Consider the following 19,600-nt stretch of genomic DNA (forward strand, 5'->3'; position numbering starts at 1 on the left):
TTAAAGTCTCGGCGAGGTCTTGTACGTCACCTCCGTGTCCATTCTCGAGTCGGGAAAAACCCCTAAACAGTTACTGTTGCGCCTGGGGTCGACGAACAGCGAGTTTGCCGGCGACGTGACGTTGGTTGCGCACTGATCCGTGAAGCATGCGACGTCCTTTGCCGCCCTTTTAAGGCTGAACCTAAAGCGGTTAAAAATTTTCATAGCCGGGGTTCCCTTCACCTTGCGGAAGTCGCCACGGAATTTTTTAGCGGAGAAGGCGTAAACAAGGGGATTCACTGCGGAGTTTGAGGAGGCGAGGAGGGTTGAGGAGGTTTGCATGACGATATGGGGCGCGCCGCCAATCATCTGCGGTGAGTAAATGGCGATAATTTTCACCGCGTGGTACATCAGCCAGTCCAGCATGAACACCGCTACCTAGCGGTTGAAATTAATTGATAAAGGGATTTATAATAACAAACACAAATAGCAATAAAATGATTAAGTTTATGTTTTTAAATTTAGCTTTGATTTCACATTAAATTTTCATGAAAGTTTGCTAAAGCAGTAAAAAAGGCCTAAAAACATCATCTAGAATACTGCACTCACTAGAATACAGACAATTCTGGTGACTTTATTCAACGTGGAACCGGAATTTCTGTCTACTGAGGTGTTGTGGTGTTTCAAATAAAGTTTCCTGATGACTGCCATGTAACACATCAAAATAATCAATACTGGAACCAAGTACGCGTACACTGCGCTTGCTATCTTTAAACCTGTGAAATTTGTACTATTGTTTAATCATATCTAAAATCAGTTACAGAAAAGTTAAAATACTATTGTATTTAAAAGGTCGTTTGAACGTTTTAATTAATTGCTGTGTTAGGACTATCTTATATTAATACACTTTTAATCTTTTATAAAACAGTTATTTTTATTTCCGCTGAGTAGTTTTGTAAAATACCAAGTTCTAATATCAAAATCTAAAACATACAAACTAACCATGGTTCCATTTATCTTCAGACTCAAAACAGAAACTTTCATCTGGGTTAAACACCATCGAAAAATTTACCATTTGGGTTTTTATATCAGCAGCAGTGAACTGTTGAAAAGTTTTGCGCATTAGTAGTATTTATATCTAAATAGTTTTGTTTATTTTACGGTAAGTAAGTTTCAATTTCAAAGAGTGTACCACAAGTCAAAAGAGGTAAGTATAACATTGTTGAGCAAAGCTTCTTAAATAATTCTCTTAAAAGGACCAATAAAAACAAGTTTAAGTACAAAACTTTGTCAAAAAATCTACCGTAAAACTTATAACATAGCTGTAAAATTTAACGTTTTTAAAACTTTAAAAATTTATAAAAATAAAAGCAAAACACTAGCACAGACTGAGTGGTTGAACTAACATATGTCTTCGTGAAAAGAGCGGGAACTGCAAAGCTTATTGAAATGATCCATATAATCGCAATGACAATGTACCCGTTTCTCTTCGTTCTGTACTTGTTTTGCTTGAGGGCGTGCACAATCGCAAAGTACCTTTGAGTTAGATAGGTAAACTTTAAAAAATAGTAAACAGCTGTTCGAATATTTTTTACAACTATTTTTAATTTTACAAGTTTTGTTTGTGTTTCTGTGTGATACTGTGTGTCAAAAGGAAATGGTAATGGGATTATTCTAAGCAATTTAGGCAAGCATAAAAACGACACTTAACAATGACTAAATTTCTTAAGTTTACAAAACTAATGTAAAATTAAGTTTCAAAAATAATTTCAAAATATTCTGCTACATAAAACATGTTTTACAAAGCTTTTTTTCTTAAATATTAAAAATTATCTAACTAAAGATAAAAACTACAATGACCTTGCAAATTTAGATAAACAGTTGCTCATTTCAGAAATTATTACAAGTACATATATTAAATACTTTTTTTTTCTATTCAAATATAATAGTTATTAATTGTTTGTGATAATGCTAAAATACTACAAAGAAATATAAATATAACTTGCTTTTTAGTTTAGATAAATTGGAAAGTTTATTGTGAGTTAATTTTATTTAAAAAATAGTTTAAAGAAATGTTTTGTTTAGTTTTTTATAAAACTAAGTTTTGTTTGTAATAACGCCTAAATATTGCAAAGAAAGTATAAACATAGCGTGTTCTTTAGCCTAGATAAAAAAAAAATCTGGATTTTTTACAGTGAAATGTTGGCATATGTTGTCTTATTACGAACGCTTGATTTTAAATAAGATTATACCCTGCACAAAACAAAAGCTAATTGAAAGTGCGTCAACGTTAAAAAAATGTTTGTTTTGGTTTTAGATCAATAATGACTTATTGTTTGCATAATTTTCAATTTTTTATCTTTGGCTTCTTTTACACTAATGTTTAGGACAACTTAATGTTTTCAGTTATTTTTGACAACTATGCTATTTAGCCATATGATCAGAAAAGTTATAAAACAGCAACAACCACTATTTTTTTGAATTTTCATAAGTATGTGTTTGTAAGCATTCACAAGATAATTTTTCTTCGTTTTTTTTTTGCTTGTTTGAAAAGATGATTGAAAGCAGAAATAACATTGATATTGAAGTATTGAAAAAAAAATTATGAGCAAAGTTATATTATTAGGATACACAAAGTTAGTATTTTAATCTATTTTATACCTGACTTTAAGTAAACTATTTAAAAACTCAACAATACTCAAAAGTACTATAATCTAAACTAGCAATTTTTTAATTAACTTAGTAGACAACATTTAAATTTTTATAAAACGAACATTTGAAAACGTATAGATTAAGTCAATGTAAAGTTGTTTTTTAAATTCAATATATGATAACTTTTTCAATAAAAAAGTAGCTTATGCAAACATTAGTAACTTTTTTAACTAACCTAAAGCATATTAAGCCTTATATATAAAAATTACTAAAACTAGATACAAAATCAACTAATAGCCATAAAATGATATTGAGTTTTGAAGATAAGTGATTAAAATATTTCAAAGCATTTAATTTAAACTATCTAGTAGCGGTAGCATAATGCTAAGTATGTAGAGTTCTTGTATATAGATCTAGTGTTTTCTTTTATTTTATATTGTTAGACATTCATACATTTATTTTTAACAAAATCAGTAAAAAATCAAAAAAATTAGAAGCGCTAGAATTAAAATAGTTTGTCTATAACGGCACTGCATAGAAAAAAAGCTCAGACGTGGTGACGCATTCATAGGAACGATAACAAATTTAACAAATAAACCATTAAAAGACCATCAAAACCAACCTGTCGAAGGCCAATGCGACGAGAGTCCATGCGGACGCGTACATGGTGCAGGTCTCGCAAAAGACGTGGAAGTGGCACATGAACCTGCCCAGCGCCCACTTGTCCACCAAACAAACAACCAATTGGACGGGAACGTAGAAGAGGAGGAAGAAGACGTCGGCGCAAGACAGGTTCAGCAAAAACATCTGCGTGGTGTTCAGTCCTAAAAAGTATATGAGTTAAATTGGAAAATATTTAAATTGTATGAAGGTGAAAGTTTAAGTGTTGTTACTATACAATAAGGTAACAAAAAATAACTTTCATAATAACCCACTTAGTCGAAGTTTTAAGATTTATCGCACACAAGATATTGCTCTTATACTAGTTGATTACCCATTTACTTTTTCATCTCTTATTATTTTTGTCCACCACCAAGAGGCGATATTGACAATTTTTGGAAATTTTGTCTTAAAAGTATTAAAACATCATTTGCTAAAAAAGACTGTTTTCTTTACTTTATAAAAGTTTTATTTGTAGGTTTGATATGTTTTCTATTTGCATTAAAATGTTATGTTTTATATATGATAATCAACCAAACCATATATTTTCAACTTTTACTATTATTTGTTTCAATTCATATTAAATTTTCATATGTTGATGATGTCAAGATTACTAGTTGATTACGTGTTTAAATTCACGCTTCTTTCTAGTTAATTTTGCTTCGGTTGCCAAAATTGCTATGAAGAGGAGATATTGCCCCTTTTTGTTAAAAGCCTGTCTTACAAGTTTTAAAACACCATTTTATTTCTATAAGAAAAAACTTTTTGTCTTATCTTATATTTCAAGTTTTTTTATTTATTTGCATTAAAATGATACGTTAGTATATTTAAATGTCATCCAATATACATAATATTTTTAAACATTTCAACTTAATAAAAATGTTCATATATTAATGGTGATAAGACATGTGATTAACAGATGGAAATTTTTAATTAAATTGTTAAATTCGTTGTTCATTAATGACAACTAAATGAAAATATTTTATTCAACCATACATTTATGAAAAATTACTACGTTAATGTTTGAGGAACAACAACAAAGCCAGAAAATACTACGCACAAGTTTGCTGTTTTAAATTTTTATTTTCAATCACAGCACTGCGCTTTACTCTTATTAAGATCTTTAGCAAGTTTCAAGTTATTTTTATAACCATGCGTGTGTATCAATGGCATATTAAGATTACTACTTACGCCACTGTTTCAGAGTAAATTCAAGTTGGGCAGATTTTGATTAAATCTAAAGAACGTTTTTTCTCTTATAATATTTCTAAAAATTCACAAAACTGTTTAATGAAACTACCCATTTGACCTTTGCAAATGTACAAAAAAAAACAAATTAATAATTGAGCATTGGTTGTATTTGTTACAAATTAATTCAAAACAAGTATTTTAGCTTAAAAATTCCTCATTCAATTTTTATAGAATTGTTTTAGAAATCCACAAAAAAAAGCTTATGGTTCTTATAATACAAAGAATACTAGAATGAAATGCCTAATGCATAGAAAAAGGTGTACGTAAATTTCAATTTACGTGTTAAGTGTACTTAACAGTTTTTTAATAAACTATTCTTTAAAATTCTTAAATTAAATATTTTCTCAATTTTTTTAAACTGATCTTGTTTAATGTTTTTTTTGAGTATTACATGCAAAACTATTTATAATAAATAAATACTTACAAAAATTTTCTACTATTAGATTTTAAAATATATTTTTTTGATAGACCACAAACTGTTAACGAACAATTTATATTTAAGTATATTTTTTTAAATTTTAGCTATCATTTTAAAAACGTTTATTTTTAAACTAATCTTTATTTTAATTTTTTTAATTATAAAACTTTTTTTAAGTAAACAAGTACAAATAACCTTGTGGTTTGGGATAATACACGTGAATAATGGTGAATATGACCAGAAAGTTACCGATTATTCCCGCCATAAATATTATCGCGTACGAAATCGACAAGAACAAATTGACCGACCACATGACGTCATCGTCTGACGTCAAGTTTTGTGACGTCACAGATAAATTTTTCATCGCTGATTCTTCGATTGTCGTGTTCATTTTTATCTGATATTCTAATCAACCTGTGAGTTTTTTAGTTATCACAAAAATAAAATAACTTCTTTTGATTTATTGCTGTTAAATGACCGTTGTTTTGGATTAGCAACCAGCAGAAACGAGTTTAATTTAATTATTGTTTATATAATAAATTGTACCGAAATTTCTTATTAAGTAAAATTTAAGGGTCTATGTCAATTTTTTCTAATACAAATACGTTTAATCGAAAATTAGTTTAAAAATCTTGTTTAAACATACTGTTTAAAATCTAACTGTTTTTAAACAAATTTTTGTTTACATACTTGAGTTGGGCTGTTAAAGTTCTTAAGAGGCTTTTAGAATACAAGTGTTTTATGCAAATTTTTAGACAAAAAAAATTAAAGCAAAATAATTTTCTACTTAATTTTGTTATTTTTGTTTAGTTAGTAAAATTTTCTCACAAAATTTGTTTTCTTAAAATGTCAACAAAATTTCCCTACATTTTTAGAAAAGAGACCAAACGCATTAAGAATCGTAATTAATTTGACCTTTTAGCTACAATTTTCTAAAAAACAAGAATGTTGAAGTTTTTTCTAGTAAAAGATCTTAAAGTACAAGTTTAATATAAGTTAAAAAGTTACTTTTTGGTCTAATTCAAAACCATTTTACATTTTGTTTTAAAATTAAAACACAAACTTCTGATTATTTAAAAGTTTAACTAAAAACAAATATTTCTAAAATGAAAACAGTTACACACCAAAATTAAGTTTACCATCTAACCTATAAAAATTTTAAACAAAGTATCACATTATAAAAACTGGAAAGGAAACTACATCATAAAGAATTATACTTTATTTTATTGAAAAACAATAGCTTAGAATGACTGTAGGCATTTCGAACTTATTTACCAAGTTTATATTGAGTTATTTCATATTTGTCGTCTTATATCTTGAGTAACCATAAGTTGTTTACAATTTTTGGTAAACTTACTATAAATGTTCAATAAAATTTCTGAATACTTGTTTTTCACTGCTAACATTAAAACAGAGTTTGTCTGAAAGTTTTAAGATTTTCTATATGTTTAAAAACAGTTTTTTAAGTAAACTTTTTTGTGGGATGCTTTAATTGCTGACTAGGAAAACTAATGTACTGAGATATTTTTGAACCTTATTATATTATTCATATACCGTAAAAAAAGTAAAAATCAATTGGTTTCATAATTTAAATTGACGTGAATATATTGAATTTGAATAATAAATCGTTTATTGGCTTTAGAAAAGGTATACAGTCTTTTGTAGTTTTTTGTAATAATATGACAGATAAAGAATAACGTTTCAGTTTTTGAAGCTTCAACGAGCTTATTAATTTTTAGTTTCACCGTAAAAATTTGTGTTGAACCTTTTTTATAAATTACTTTCGTGGTTAGTAGTATTAAAGGCAATTAATTCATACTTAAAAATCAACTTTACTTAACCTATATAAGGTTTATACCCCTTTCAATAGACCTCATCAAAAATTATAACCCTTTTCTTAGAAATATATAAAATAGTCTTAGCACTAAACACTATTTATCAATTCGTTTTCAAATTTTTTTATTAGAAAAAATCATCTAACATTTGAATTTTTGCCAAAGGTTTTGATAAAAAGTTTAAAAATCACCGATTTCATTTATTTCAAATCTGAACATATTTCCAATTTTTCTTCAAACAAACACGTTGTCGCTTCTGCACACAAACCTAATGCACGTTTGCCGCATTCGCAAGTCGATAATAAATTCGAATCTCGAAAATTTGACTTATAGGTGCAAATATACGCTTTTTTTCTTTGTGACTTAAAGAGAGCCGCTGATTATTTGCAAAAAAAACAATTTACTTAAAATTTATTTTTTCTTTCGTTTTCTTTTTTTTGACTCTTAAAATAAACAAATTAAGACTTAAAGTTTCTTACCAGCAAAATTTTAATAAAGAAGTATAAATATTTTTTTAATCATTTTATATATATATATGTATAAAAAAACAAGTTCCATAGGTTTTTTACCAAATAAAAGTTCTTATAGTTTGTTTATCTACAGAATACGATGCTTAAATTATTGTGAATAAAACTTGCTACTTTATTGCTACTTTATAGTAAAATCACAGTATTGATTTCTGCATCATAACATAGTATTGACAAATTTAAATTTTTGCATTTAATTTACGAGGATAAGCTTTATTTCTAAACTTTACAATAAAAATCAATAATATGCATGCACTCAAACTCAGAGTTCTTATTGACTTATCCCGTATAAAGGGTTTAAACTTGGTAACCTGACATTCAGTAAACAGTAAAACGGATTTGATTTATGACGTTTATTTGAAAATTTAAAAATTCAATCTGTTAAACTAAAATTCTCATTAGGTTCAACTGTCTAGAAATATATAAAGAAATGAACTTTAAACGTTTAGAGAAATTTCAACACAAAAACTGGATCAGCTTGTTACTAATTTGCACGGGTGTCACGCTTCCCTTTTTTAAACTAGACATTAAAATTAGTTACAGTTTAACAAGGGATAAAATTAAAAGACTATGTGTTCATGTAAAACAAAAAGTAGCCGTTTTAGTTTAAATTCTCGGATTACTTTTTATTTGGTTAAATTGATTATTTTTGCTTGAATTTTGGAACATTACCTACTATCTAAACTTTCTTTGCTAGTTTTGTCTTCCCGCTAGTTTTTTTTTTTTTGAATATTTTTGAATGTTTCGAATATTATTAGCGTTTTTATTCGTAAGCAAGACTAAACTTTCTCGCTGGTTAAACTTCTACTTTTAATAGATGTTAGATTTTGAAGCAGTTTTTACTTTTGTAAAGATTAACGATAATTGAAGTGTATTTCTTAAATATCAAAAACTAAATATTTTTTTAATAAAAAGTAAAACTAAAAGTTTATAACTCTTGTTACCTTAATAATTTTTAATGTATACCATAAAAAATATTAAAAATTGATGCTAAACTCTAAATTCTAGATTTTTTAATTATAGAATGCACACTTTTATTTTTTGTTCTTACTTTCAATCACCAAATGGCTAATATCAAAATCCAAGTTTTTAAATATTTTACAACTTAAAAATAGTCTTTTAATTATTGCATTGTTTTTTAAGTCATTTCTAAATTATTCTAATGAAAATATATATATATATACAAACTGTCAACATTATATTTTTATAAACAGATTAAACTAATTTTCACAATAACTGTTAAACTATAATTTTTTTGACAAATACACTAAGCAAACTCGGAAAACTTATTCAAACTAACTATCAGCGAACCTTTTAAGCTGCTGAATTTCAGAAAGCCAGTTTACAGCCTGCAAGTTACACGAAATGCAAAAGAAGGAAAACACGAAATCAAGAGAAGCAAACCAGACGGCCAACTTTCAAGAAGCCGCTTTTTGCAACTCGGAAGCAACAAACAAACAACCGCGGCAAAAAGCAACACTGGAAATTTCGTGAAACAAACGCACACCCTTCGTTTTACCGGATTTTTTTTACTGACAGCTACAAGATTTTCGGTCGATTTTCACTGCTTTTGTTAGCGGAAATGACTATAATTTTTTCAAAAAAAAAATGCAAAGCTGTTAATGCAGCAATAAAAGTGTAAATTGAGGCTAAATCAATAGTAAACTTTTAATTTTCAAAAAAAAAATCTAATTAAAAACAATTTGATGGTAAAATCAAACTAAAAACGGCAAATTGATAATTTTGAGATACATATTTTTACAACTTATTCATTAACTCACCTTGTATCGTAGTTATGAAACAATTTAATATATTTTCAAATTTTTGTAAAAATATTTTCCATCACATTAAGATGAGCATTAGGGTTCAGTAGAAAATAATTTTGAGTAGTGTTTTTTCCAATTTGTACGTTTTAATTTTCAATTTGTATTTACTAAAATTTGGGTCATTGTGTTTAGGTAACTTTTAATATTCAACTTACATAGTTCCCTAAAACTAAACAAGCAAAACAAAAACATAACTGCACTACTAAAATATAATTTTTCTAATGTTATAAATAAAACCACTTAGTTTCAACAATAAAGCTAAAACAGATTGCATAAACTAACACAATCTGAATTTCTTATAATGCGGTAAGTTTTTATAAACTAAAAGTTTTGAAATTTTGTTTATTATCATTAAAACAGTATTGTTTTTTTAACTAGAGTAAAATAAAAAAAGTGATGTACTTTAGGTACATACCAAAATAAAGTTTTACAGTATTGTTTTTATCGCAATCAAACTAAGCTAATAAGAGTAACATTCTAAACTTAAGATGTTATCTATATAAAAACAAGTGTATTAATAAATTATTTGTTTTTTCAATAAAAAGAAATAAAAAGTATAAACAGTCTTAATTATTTGATTTAGCAATGAGTAAGGTCAAGCTTAAATTTTTAATCTAATTAATTTTTCACACAAATTTGCAACATATGGATTTTGAAAGCTAAACTTGAACAACTCAGTATAAATTGATTTTAAAAAGATAAAGTATTTAAGAGTAGACAATTTTGTTTAAGCTACTATGAGAAATCTACCAAGTTTCATAACTATAAGGTTTTTCCTTAAAGGAAAACTAAACTATTATTATAAACGTTTTGCTCATATCTTTTGTATTTTGTAATGTTTTAAACAATTCTGAGTTTTTTTTTTTGAACGAACATCTACACTACATGCCTAAAAAAATCGAAGTATTTTTTATATTAAGTTCAAGTTTGATGTCTTTAACTTTAAAATTAGATTAACTTGATAAATTAAAAGTTTAAAGTGCATTTTATTCTTACTATAAAACAACAGAGAATTTTTTTTTTTTTTTATAATGCAATAAAAGTTTTCTGGTTTGATTTCGTATTATTGATTAAAAGTTTATAAAATTTTGTTGAAGCATTTAGTAATTTTTTTACAAATCTATTTAAAATAAAAGTTCTATTTAACCTTTTTTTCAAACTTAAATAGTCCGTTTACATGAATGTCTGTATATCAAACTTTGTTGTTCATCGAGTATTTGCAAAACTTGTCCGCAACAAAAATAAAATTTACCCGACGAATGTAAGTTTAGAAAACCTTGGTTTAAACTTGTTTTTTTAAATGTATAGTGGGTAAAAAAAAAAGTATGAAAAACCTAGTAGTTTTCAAGCAATCTTATGTTTTACTGTTTAAAAAAGATTTTTTAAACAAAACCTAGTAGTAATTAATAAGAACATAATAGTAAATTGATAAAAAATAGTTATAAATCTTAAAATTATAAAAAAGAACAAGCTTAAATCGAAACGACTTAATTTCTTTATATTTGTTCAATTTGAAATTTAAGAATTTTGTTTAAGAAGTCTTTTCAGTAATTGCTTGCTTATTAGTAGAAACTTAAAAATTTATTTTTATTTTGTAAGGACATCAAAAAAAAATTAGTAAGAAGGGTTATAGTTACGAATGATAAAGTTTTTAAAATGTAGTAATGAAAGTATATTGACAAATCAAAACGGTATTAACTTCAAAGGTCATTTCAATTTATCTATTTTTATTCACACTTTTACTCACCTAGGCTATTTGCATTTAAAAAGTGAATAAAAAGAAAGCAATTACTTTGAATATTTACTTAGTTTCTATAAAACTTAAATATATTTTATTCGATCTTTTAAAGTAAAAATAAAACATTTGAAAAATGAATAGTTATTTTTATTAGTAATTTTTTTTTAATACTTCCTAAAATTTCAATGAACACTTTATAGTAAAGTGATAAACTGAATAAAAAAAGATTAAAATTAAAAGTTACTGTAAACTTTTCAAGTTAAGATAGGTTTTAGATATATTTAAAAAGTTTTGACAACCTTATAAGTGCTTATATTTAAATATCATAACCTAAATAAGTATAACAGCTTGTCTTCTTTGTAAATAATAATATCTACAAACTAAATTGCGATTTTGTCCCTTAGAATTATTTTTTCATGTTAAGTATCAATTTTTAAACTGAAGAGGGCGTACCCGTAAGAATATTTTTGATAAAAACTTAGTTTAGTCACCCTTTTACTTAAAATTATTTTCTAGTTAAAAAAATATACTTTTTACTTTTAATTTGTAACCGATAAAAAAAGCAAATTAAATTGTCAATGGCTTTATACTTCTAGCTAAATATTTAATGTAGAATATACTGAACATAGTTTTAATACTTTTACCCTTAATGCTTATAACAGTACATGTTTAAAAATTATTTGATAGATCGAGTTCTAAAACTTAAAAAACAAGTGTACTTACTACCTTTATAAACTGTATTATACAAAATAGAACAAAACTACATGTGAATAAGGTGTACATAATTTTTATTGTTCACATAAAAAAGTTAAGTGTAAAAGCTTTGTACTAGTTGTGATCAAAAATCTGCTTTTAAAATAAAATAAATTGTTCAGTTAAAAAAATTTAAAAGTTATGGTTATTACAAATCAGATTTTTATTTTTATTTTGTTTATTTTGATCCTTAGAAATTCAAAGATTCTTATCACAATAGCATTCTTTAAAAGGTTAAACTAATTGTTCTTCTATTTATGTACAATTCAAAGTATTTCTAAAAATCTCACTATTTTAAGAACAGTAAAGCACCTATTTGCTGAAATAAACTAAAATAAAACACGTCAACGTGCCATGTGATTTCATTATGAATTACAATAATATACAAAAAGAATATTTATATTTAAAAATGAAAAGCACTGATTAAAGTTCGAATGATTGAAAATACAAAGAAGTTACTTTTTATGTTAAGGTTTTTAATATTGTTTTTTGTTTTACAGAAACACTTTAAAAAAAAATTAAACAGGGGTCTATAGATTGTTGTTTAAAATGATGAAAATTTAAGTTACAAAAAAACTCTATAAAAGTTATTTTTCGATTAAAAATATTTGTTTACTTAAATTGTAAAAAACTGATAAATAATATTATTGATAACTGCATTGAAAAACAAAAAAATGTCGGTTTTTTTTTGTAAAAAACTTAGAAAATAAATTATATTACTGATTTGGTTAGAAATAAACATATGAAATTCTAAATAAACTAAGCAGTAAAAAGAAAATCAATAATGTGTAAAATAAATTGTATATTGATAATTGTTTATTAAAATCTTTTTGTTTAGCTTACTAAAAAACTTTTGCCAAATTTTTAGAGAAATTACCTGTTTTTAAAATTATAAGCTTAACTAAAGATTGCAAAGTTTATCTAAAAACAAAAGAAAATTAATTAGTTTATAATAAATTACTTAACATATAAAGCTATTTTATGTTTTATAATGATCAGAACAAAATTATTAAACATGATTTTGAAAATTGTGTCTGTTTATATACTTTTTATATAACAAAGATTTTCAAAATCGAAATTGCAGTATTTTTTACGATATATAGTATTTATGCATTTTATTTGAAAAAATATATGTTTTGTTTTCTACTTAAATACTATAAATTTGTGCTATTATCATGTCGGACAGTTTTTAAAAAAAAATTTAACTACAGAAAGCTTAAATACTTTATAAAAAATACTAAAATGCAGCACTCAGAAAATTTGTTATTAATTTTTTTTTTTGCTAAAAAATGCTTTTAGATGCATTTCTACTTAGTTTTTTATATGTTTGTATTGTAATCGATAAAGTAGTTTAAACATATTTACTGATAAATATTAATACCAAGGATTTTTGAAACCGTACTGAATTATGCATGAGCTTTAAAGCTCAACGCTGAAAAGAGTTTAGTCGATGTAAAGGATAATCATAGAAAGGATGATGTATACTTTTTATATATAAATATAATTTAAAAAGTATAAGTTGTAATACAGCCATTTACGGTTTATCTTTGATATTTGTATCATGGTTAAAAACACTTATTAAAAGTAAATTTCAAGTAAAATGGCATATAGAATAATATTCATACAATTTTTCAATTTTTACGATTTTTACGATTTTTACTTTATCAATTAGTTATGATAACATTAATTATGGTATTTGTAATTAACTTTTTTATTATATAAATTTTAAAGAGTAAAAAAAAATAGTTTTGTGTTAATAAAATATAAAAAAATAGTCCACAATGACGATTATTTAAGGTAAGTTATTAAACTAAATTGAAGTTAAGTTAGTTTTTTATCTATACATATGAAAATTTGAATATTTAACACTGATACATTTTGTATATTAAAGTCTTAAATTATAAAATACTTTATGAAAATTGTCAAATATAGTTAACTAAAAATTAATTTCTAACTTCTTGAATACTTTAAAGTTTAGTAAAAACATGTTATAAATTTCTTTCTTACACGTAAATTCTTTCTATCAAGTCATTGGTTCAAAACAATGTTCTTAAGTCTGAGCTGTGCTTTGAAAAAAATAAATATCATTTAAAAATTTGATACTTTTTTGCGAACATAACAAGTAATGAAGTACGTGTTACTATTTTCGTACAAATGAATTAATGAAAATTGTACATATTTGAAATTAAAATATACTAAATAAAGTTTTGATTGGAACAGCTGTTTCTGCGTTCAATACGCGTCTTCAGCCAAGTATTTTGATTAATGAAACATATATACATACATATATACATATATATATATATATATATAATTTATAGGAAAAGTACGATTTTAAAAATACTGGTACATATATTTTATAAAGCTTAAATCATCAGCCAGTTAAATTCGAAATAAAAAGCACTGTACTAAATAAAGATGCAAAAGTTATGCAAAAAAACAAAAATGAAACATGCTTTATGAAACATATTTACCAGTATTTTTAAAATCGTACTTTTCCTATAAATTATTTAAAAGCTCTTCAAGTGGGCTCTGTAGAAGGTGTTCAAGTTTGAACAATAACCTTATTTTATGTGTATATATATAAATATATATGTATGACAAGTAAATTTATGATATATCTTATCTAACTTGATTTATTAAAATTGACTAATAAAAATTTTGCGCTTAATTTATGAGTATAACCTCTATAGTGTAAGCTAACAAAAATAAAACATACTTAATTTAAATGAATATTTTTGAAGTTACATGTATTTGTAGTATCTACCGTGAACAAACTCTTTATGACTAGTTCTACAAACTTTTAATAAACCTGTCAAACAATGTATTTCTCACAATATTTCAAAAACTACATTAGTCGTTGAGATAGTAAAAACTAAAGTCAAGTTACTATAGTAGTGTTAAAATATTTACAGTGATTATAAAATATCAATTATTTAATAGTATTTAAAAGACATAAAAGTTGTCATTAAAACTGTAATAAGAATTGGTTTTCAACATACAGAGTACCTGATAGAATTTACACCATTAAATTAAATTCTAAAAGTACGTTAATAAAATGTAAAACATGTTTAGAACAATAACAGTTAATGTTACAAAATTTATTTATTTTATTGACCTTTGATCGAAATAAAACAGTTTTGTAGACTTGTAGAAATTAGAAGAAGTTATGTTAAACTCACATAAGACTTTATAAACCTCAGAAACTTTTCATAAAAGCTGTTTTTATTTCACTCTCAAAGTTTTATTATACTTTAGCTACTTATAGAAGTACTTTGCCAAGATTCAAGAAATAAAATTTTAAAATGCTAAAATTCAGAAGCTTTCCTTCCAAATTATAATGCTTATGTAACACGACTTGGGGGAACAATATACTTTTAATAGCTTATTATATTTTTGTTAAAAAACTTTAGTTTGAATTTCCGTAAACAGTTTTTTTTTTTATTGGTGCTGATTTGAACTTAAAAAAAGCCAAGTATTAAAGTTTAAAAAGTATCTTAACAATAAAGTCAATGAAATAAAGTTAGTAGATTATAATCAAAACCTTATATATGAACTTAAAAAGTTACTTGATATTACTACCATGCACAATAGTAACTTATATCAAATAAGAATAGCTATTTTTTATGAACTTCAGAATAAGTCTTATACTCTTTTGTAAATATTTTTAAGCTTATTATGATTAGTAATAATTTATATTGAGATAATCTCATTTATGTATTTTATTAACTTAATTAGAAGAAATAAAAGCAACTCGTACTTTTTTGATAACATTGTAAAAATATTCAAAGTCCTTAAATATCATTAATCTCAACTTGTAATTTCTTACAAAGTCTTAAAACAAAATCGCAATTCTTTTAAACAGTAGATGATTACTTTTCAACTTGTTTAAATGTTTTAAATGAGTACAAAATAATAAACAGTTTTTCTTTTTGTGTGATTAGTTTCAAATTTAGCACTTAAAACCAAAAACTACAAAAACTTCAATATTTGTTATTTCTTTTTTAACACTAACATATTTTATAAAAAACACTTTAAAGCATTTTATTAAGCTTAATGCTGAACCAATATTTTTATAATAGGGCTTTCAAACATCGCTTATACTTAACTTTCCAGTTTTACTTAGTAGATCAATGGTATGGGATATAAGTTTAACATCAAATATTTAAAAGTTTACATTTATTTTGTAAGCTTATTACGCTCTGTAAAATGTTTAGATAAATTTAGCTTCATAAAAAACCGAAGCATTAAATATATGAAACATATAAAAGTTATACATTTTGATTATCAGACGTTTATTTCGTATATTTAGCTCATGAATAGCATTCTTTTATTTTCTTAATTTTACTTGTTTATTATAAAAAATTTATTTACAGTGAAACTTTTAAAATGTATATTTTCTAGTATATTTTTTAAATGCACACATTTGCGTACCTTTTTTTTTTAACTTATCAAACTTTAATTTTTCTTTAATACCATTGTTTTTTTTTGATTATCCTGTTTAAAAAAAATAAGCTTTATATTTTTTGAGTAACAGACTTGTTACAAATGCAAGTTGATATAAAAATGTATTTCAGTTTTAAATATGATCGCACTGTTTGAAACATAAGTTTTTTTTTAACCTTTAAATATTATATTTAATTTAACATTATTGAAACTTCTAGTAAAATATAGTAATTTATTAACAATTGTTAGAAAAATGATCTAGTACTAAACATTTTTTTGTTTACACAAGTTATAGTACAAACTATCAAAAATAAAATTTTTACTGTATCGAATTCAAAAACTACAAACTGGTTTAAATGTTTAAATGCTTAAAATATTAATTTAAAAGCAAAACTTTTTTATTTGGACACCTAAATTATCAAACATCAGTTAAAAAACAGTGAATTAAAAAAATCAATACGATTGACATAATTGTATCTTCATTTTGCTTAATTTAAAAACTTTTTATAGTGCTAAATATCTCAAGTTCCCAAATCAAAACACAAGTTTTTACAATTTTTTTAAGTATTTTTGTTTTAAGTTTTTTACCAATTGAGTTTTTAAGTTTTTGTTATTGTTTATTTAAATCAAATTCAAAAAAAAAAAAGAAATATAAACATATTTTATTTTTATTACAAATATAACTCATAACAACTCATAGCACATGTATTTTTTTAGCAACTTACATTTTAGGATAATCAGAATCGCAGAACATGAGTTATGAAATAATATCTAGTGGCGGTTTATAGATAAAAGTAAAATTCAATTTGTGTCATGATGCCGGCTGCATTGCACTGTAGTTTTTAGGTACATAAAACCGCATATGTTAATTAGTGCTCTAATTAACATTTCAGTTCATTTTGATATTCTTGTTTATCATTTTCATTGAGAATTTTTTAAATAATTCTATAATGAAATCAATGCAGCCTGAGGACCTAAATAAAAAGTTTGACAAGCGTCATAAATATGAGTTTTAACTAATTACTAAAATTATTTCTAATTTTTTATAATGTCTTAAATTTAGTATTAAACTTTTAGTTTTTTAGTGAATGATTCTATAATTTGATTTGAACATTGAAATTTCTACTACTTGCATACTTATTAATTAATATTTAAACCCTACAATTAAACTAGTACAGGATGTCCTAGACAATACGTAAAAAGGTATCCGCGGTGTGCGACTCGATAACCAAAAGGTTCTTCGTTCACCAGGTCCTAGGACCAAATATTTTGAGCGTCGTTTTTAAACTCAATAACTAGGTCGTTCAATAATTCATGAAGGACTGTTAGCTTTCTACATTTTAAAGCTATTTTTTGTTATACTAATGTTATTTGTTTTATTTAATTATTATAGAAACTTTAGTATACATACGTTTAAAAATTCGAAGTTTAACAGTCTTTAATATAGATGTTTGTATAAAAACAGATTAACATTTTATTAATACATAAAATATCCAGTAACAGCAACTATTAACTACTTTTTTAGCTCTTATAGCAGTTACTAAAAAATATTGTTAAACTTATATACATATCAAAATAAACTACTAATAACTTTAATCTAAGGTGACTTATGTCATGAAGCTTTAAAACAGCTCTCTGTATTTGTCTTTTAATTTTTTGTTTTATCCAACAAAATCTAATCTAGTTTCATTCTAACTACTTTTTTTCAATTTTTAGTATAATTCAAACAACTGGTAGCAAGTGTGTTATTGGACGTTTAGCTACTTGTATATTATTTTTTCATATTGACTTTTAAAATAAATGTAAATGTACAAAACTAATATAAAGTTTACCAAATATACTTAGTACTTTTCAGTAGTTAAACAAAAAAAAATTGTTATTTTATATTTAAAAAAAGTAATGCTAAAGTTGTATGAGTGTTTATAACTCAAAAAAATATAGTGGCAGTAAAGCTTAACTAAATTTATTTTTATAAAAATTTTAATTTTTTTTATTTCTCAACACAAAGAAGCTATAAATTAAAATTTGATTTATTTTTTAAGATTGATTTTAAGTATACTTAAACTTTTATGTACACGTAAGTTACTTAACCTTTCAGCTATTTTTTGTTTTTATTTCAAGTAAAGTAACTTTAAACATTTAAACATTTGAGTGTTCTTTTAACAAACATACGCACTTCCTTATTTTTAAGGAAATAGTTTTCAACTATTAAGTTATGTATAAAGTCGTTAATACTTTATGAAGCTATTTTAAGTTTGGAATTTTTGTTTTGAACAAAATTAAGTTCTATTCTAAAACTTCACATGACACAGCTACTTTAAATTGTCTTATTGTTTTTCAAAGTCTGAGAAAGTAAATTTTGTTTTTAATATTTAAAAAAAGCTTATTTCGTTAGTATTAGTTCTGTTATAACTTTTACTAAGTAATTTACAAGTTATTGTGCTTAACTCTAGATTCGTTAAAAACACAACTTTTTTTTCAAATTCGGTTACTATTTTCGATCTGTTTTTTTTTTTTTGACTTTTTAAACTATCTGCCTTAAATAATTTTTTAATTATACTAATACTGATAAGTAGTCGAAGTTCGTACTATTTTTCTTTTAGACACAAAAAGCTTAAAATTAGCTTTTAAAAATTAATTTATATTCTAACATTTTTTTCAACTAAGTCATTTCACGAAACTAAACATACTTACTTATAGCGCTATTACGAGTCAGAGTAAAAATTATTAATTTCAAATTATTTGTTTTGCATCAAATTGTCCATCTAACGAGTTACTTGCAAACTTTTAAGAAGTTTTGTGTCTAGCACATCGCTGAAGAAATGTTTTTAAACACAAAACCGCTAAGCGGTTACATTACAATTCAATTTATGACAATTCTAGTTAATAAAACGTTTTAAGCGTGCGCTTCTCAATAGTTGATTAAGCTTTAAATTTAATTTCATTTATTTCAGGTACGAATATTTACCTGAAGGTCTATAAAAACATGAATGTATAAAAAGTTTAAAAAGTATTCATTTAAAGATTAATTATAGTAATAGTTATTGTTATTGTTGTTATTATTATTATTATTATTATTATCATTATTATTGTTGTTGTTGTTATAATTATTATCATTAATATTATTAATTTTACTATTATTAGTACTACTACTTTTACTATTTTTATCATTATTATTACTGTTATTATTGTTATTATTTTTACTATTATTATTAATATTATTATTACTATTATTGTTATTTTTACATTTATTGCTGTTGTTATTGTTATTACTAACATTGTTATTATTCTTTTTATAATTATTATTGTTACTGTTGTTGTTATTTTTATTATTAGTAATCTAATTATTATTATTATTATTATTATTATTATTATTCATATTATTATTATTGTTATTATTATTATTATTATTATTATCATTATTATCATTGTTATTATTATTCATATAGTTATTATTATTATTATTATCATCATCATTATTACTACTATTATTATCATTATTATTGTTGTTGTTG

The 19,600-nt window shown here is 24.3% G+C and overlaps 1 protein-coding gene across 1 annotated transcript; it reads right to left on the minus strand.

Moving 5' to 3' along the window:
- On the minus strand, positions 1-5,351 carry LOC145833220 (galanin receptor type 1-like). The gene is made up of 6 exons (XM_082940414.1): positions 5,156-5,351; positions 3,254-3,455; positions 1,386-1,515; positions 982-1,081; positions 589-755; positions 1-417 (listed from the first exon to the last, which is right to left on the minus strand). The coding sequence occupies exons 1-6, from the start codon at positions 5,349-5,351 to the stop codon at positions 1-3; spliced, it is 1,212 nt and encodes a 403-aa protein (XP_082796540.1).
- Positions 5,352-19,600: the final 14,249 nt, after the last annotated feature.

Source organism: Thalia democratica, chromosome 4 (genome assembly GCF_965202585.1).
Source record: "Thalia democratica chromosome 4, ktThaDemo2.hap1.1, whole genome shotgun sequence".
In the NCBI taxonomy this organism is placed as follows: domain Eukaryota; kingdom Metazoa; phylum Chordata; class Thaliacea; order Salpida; family Salpidae; genus Thalia; species Thalia democratica.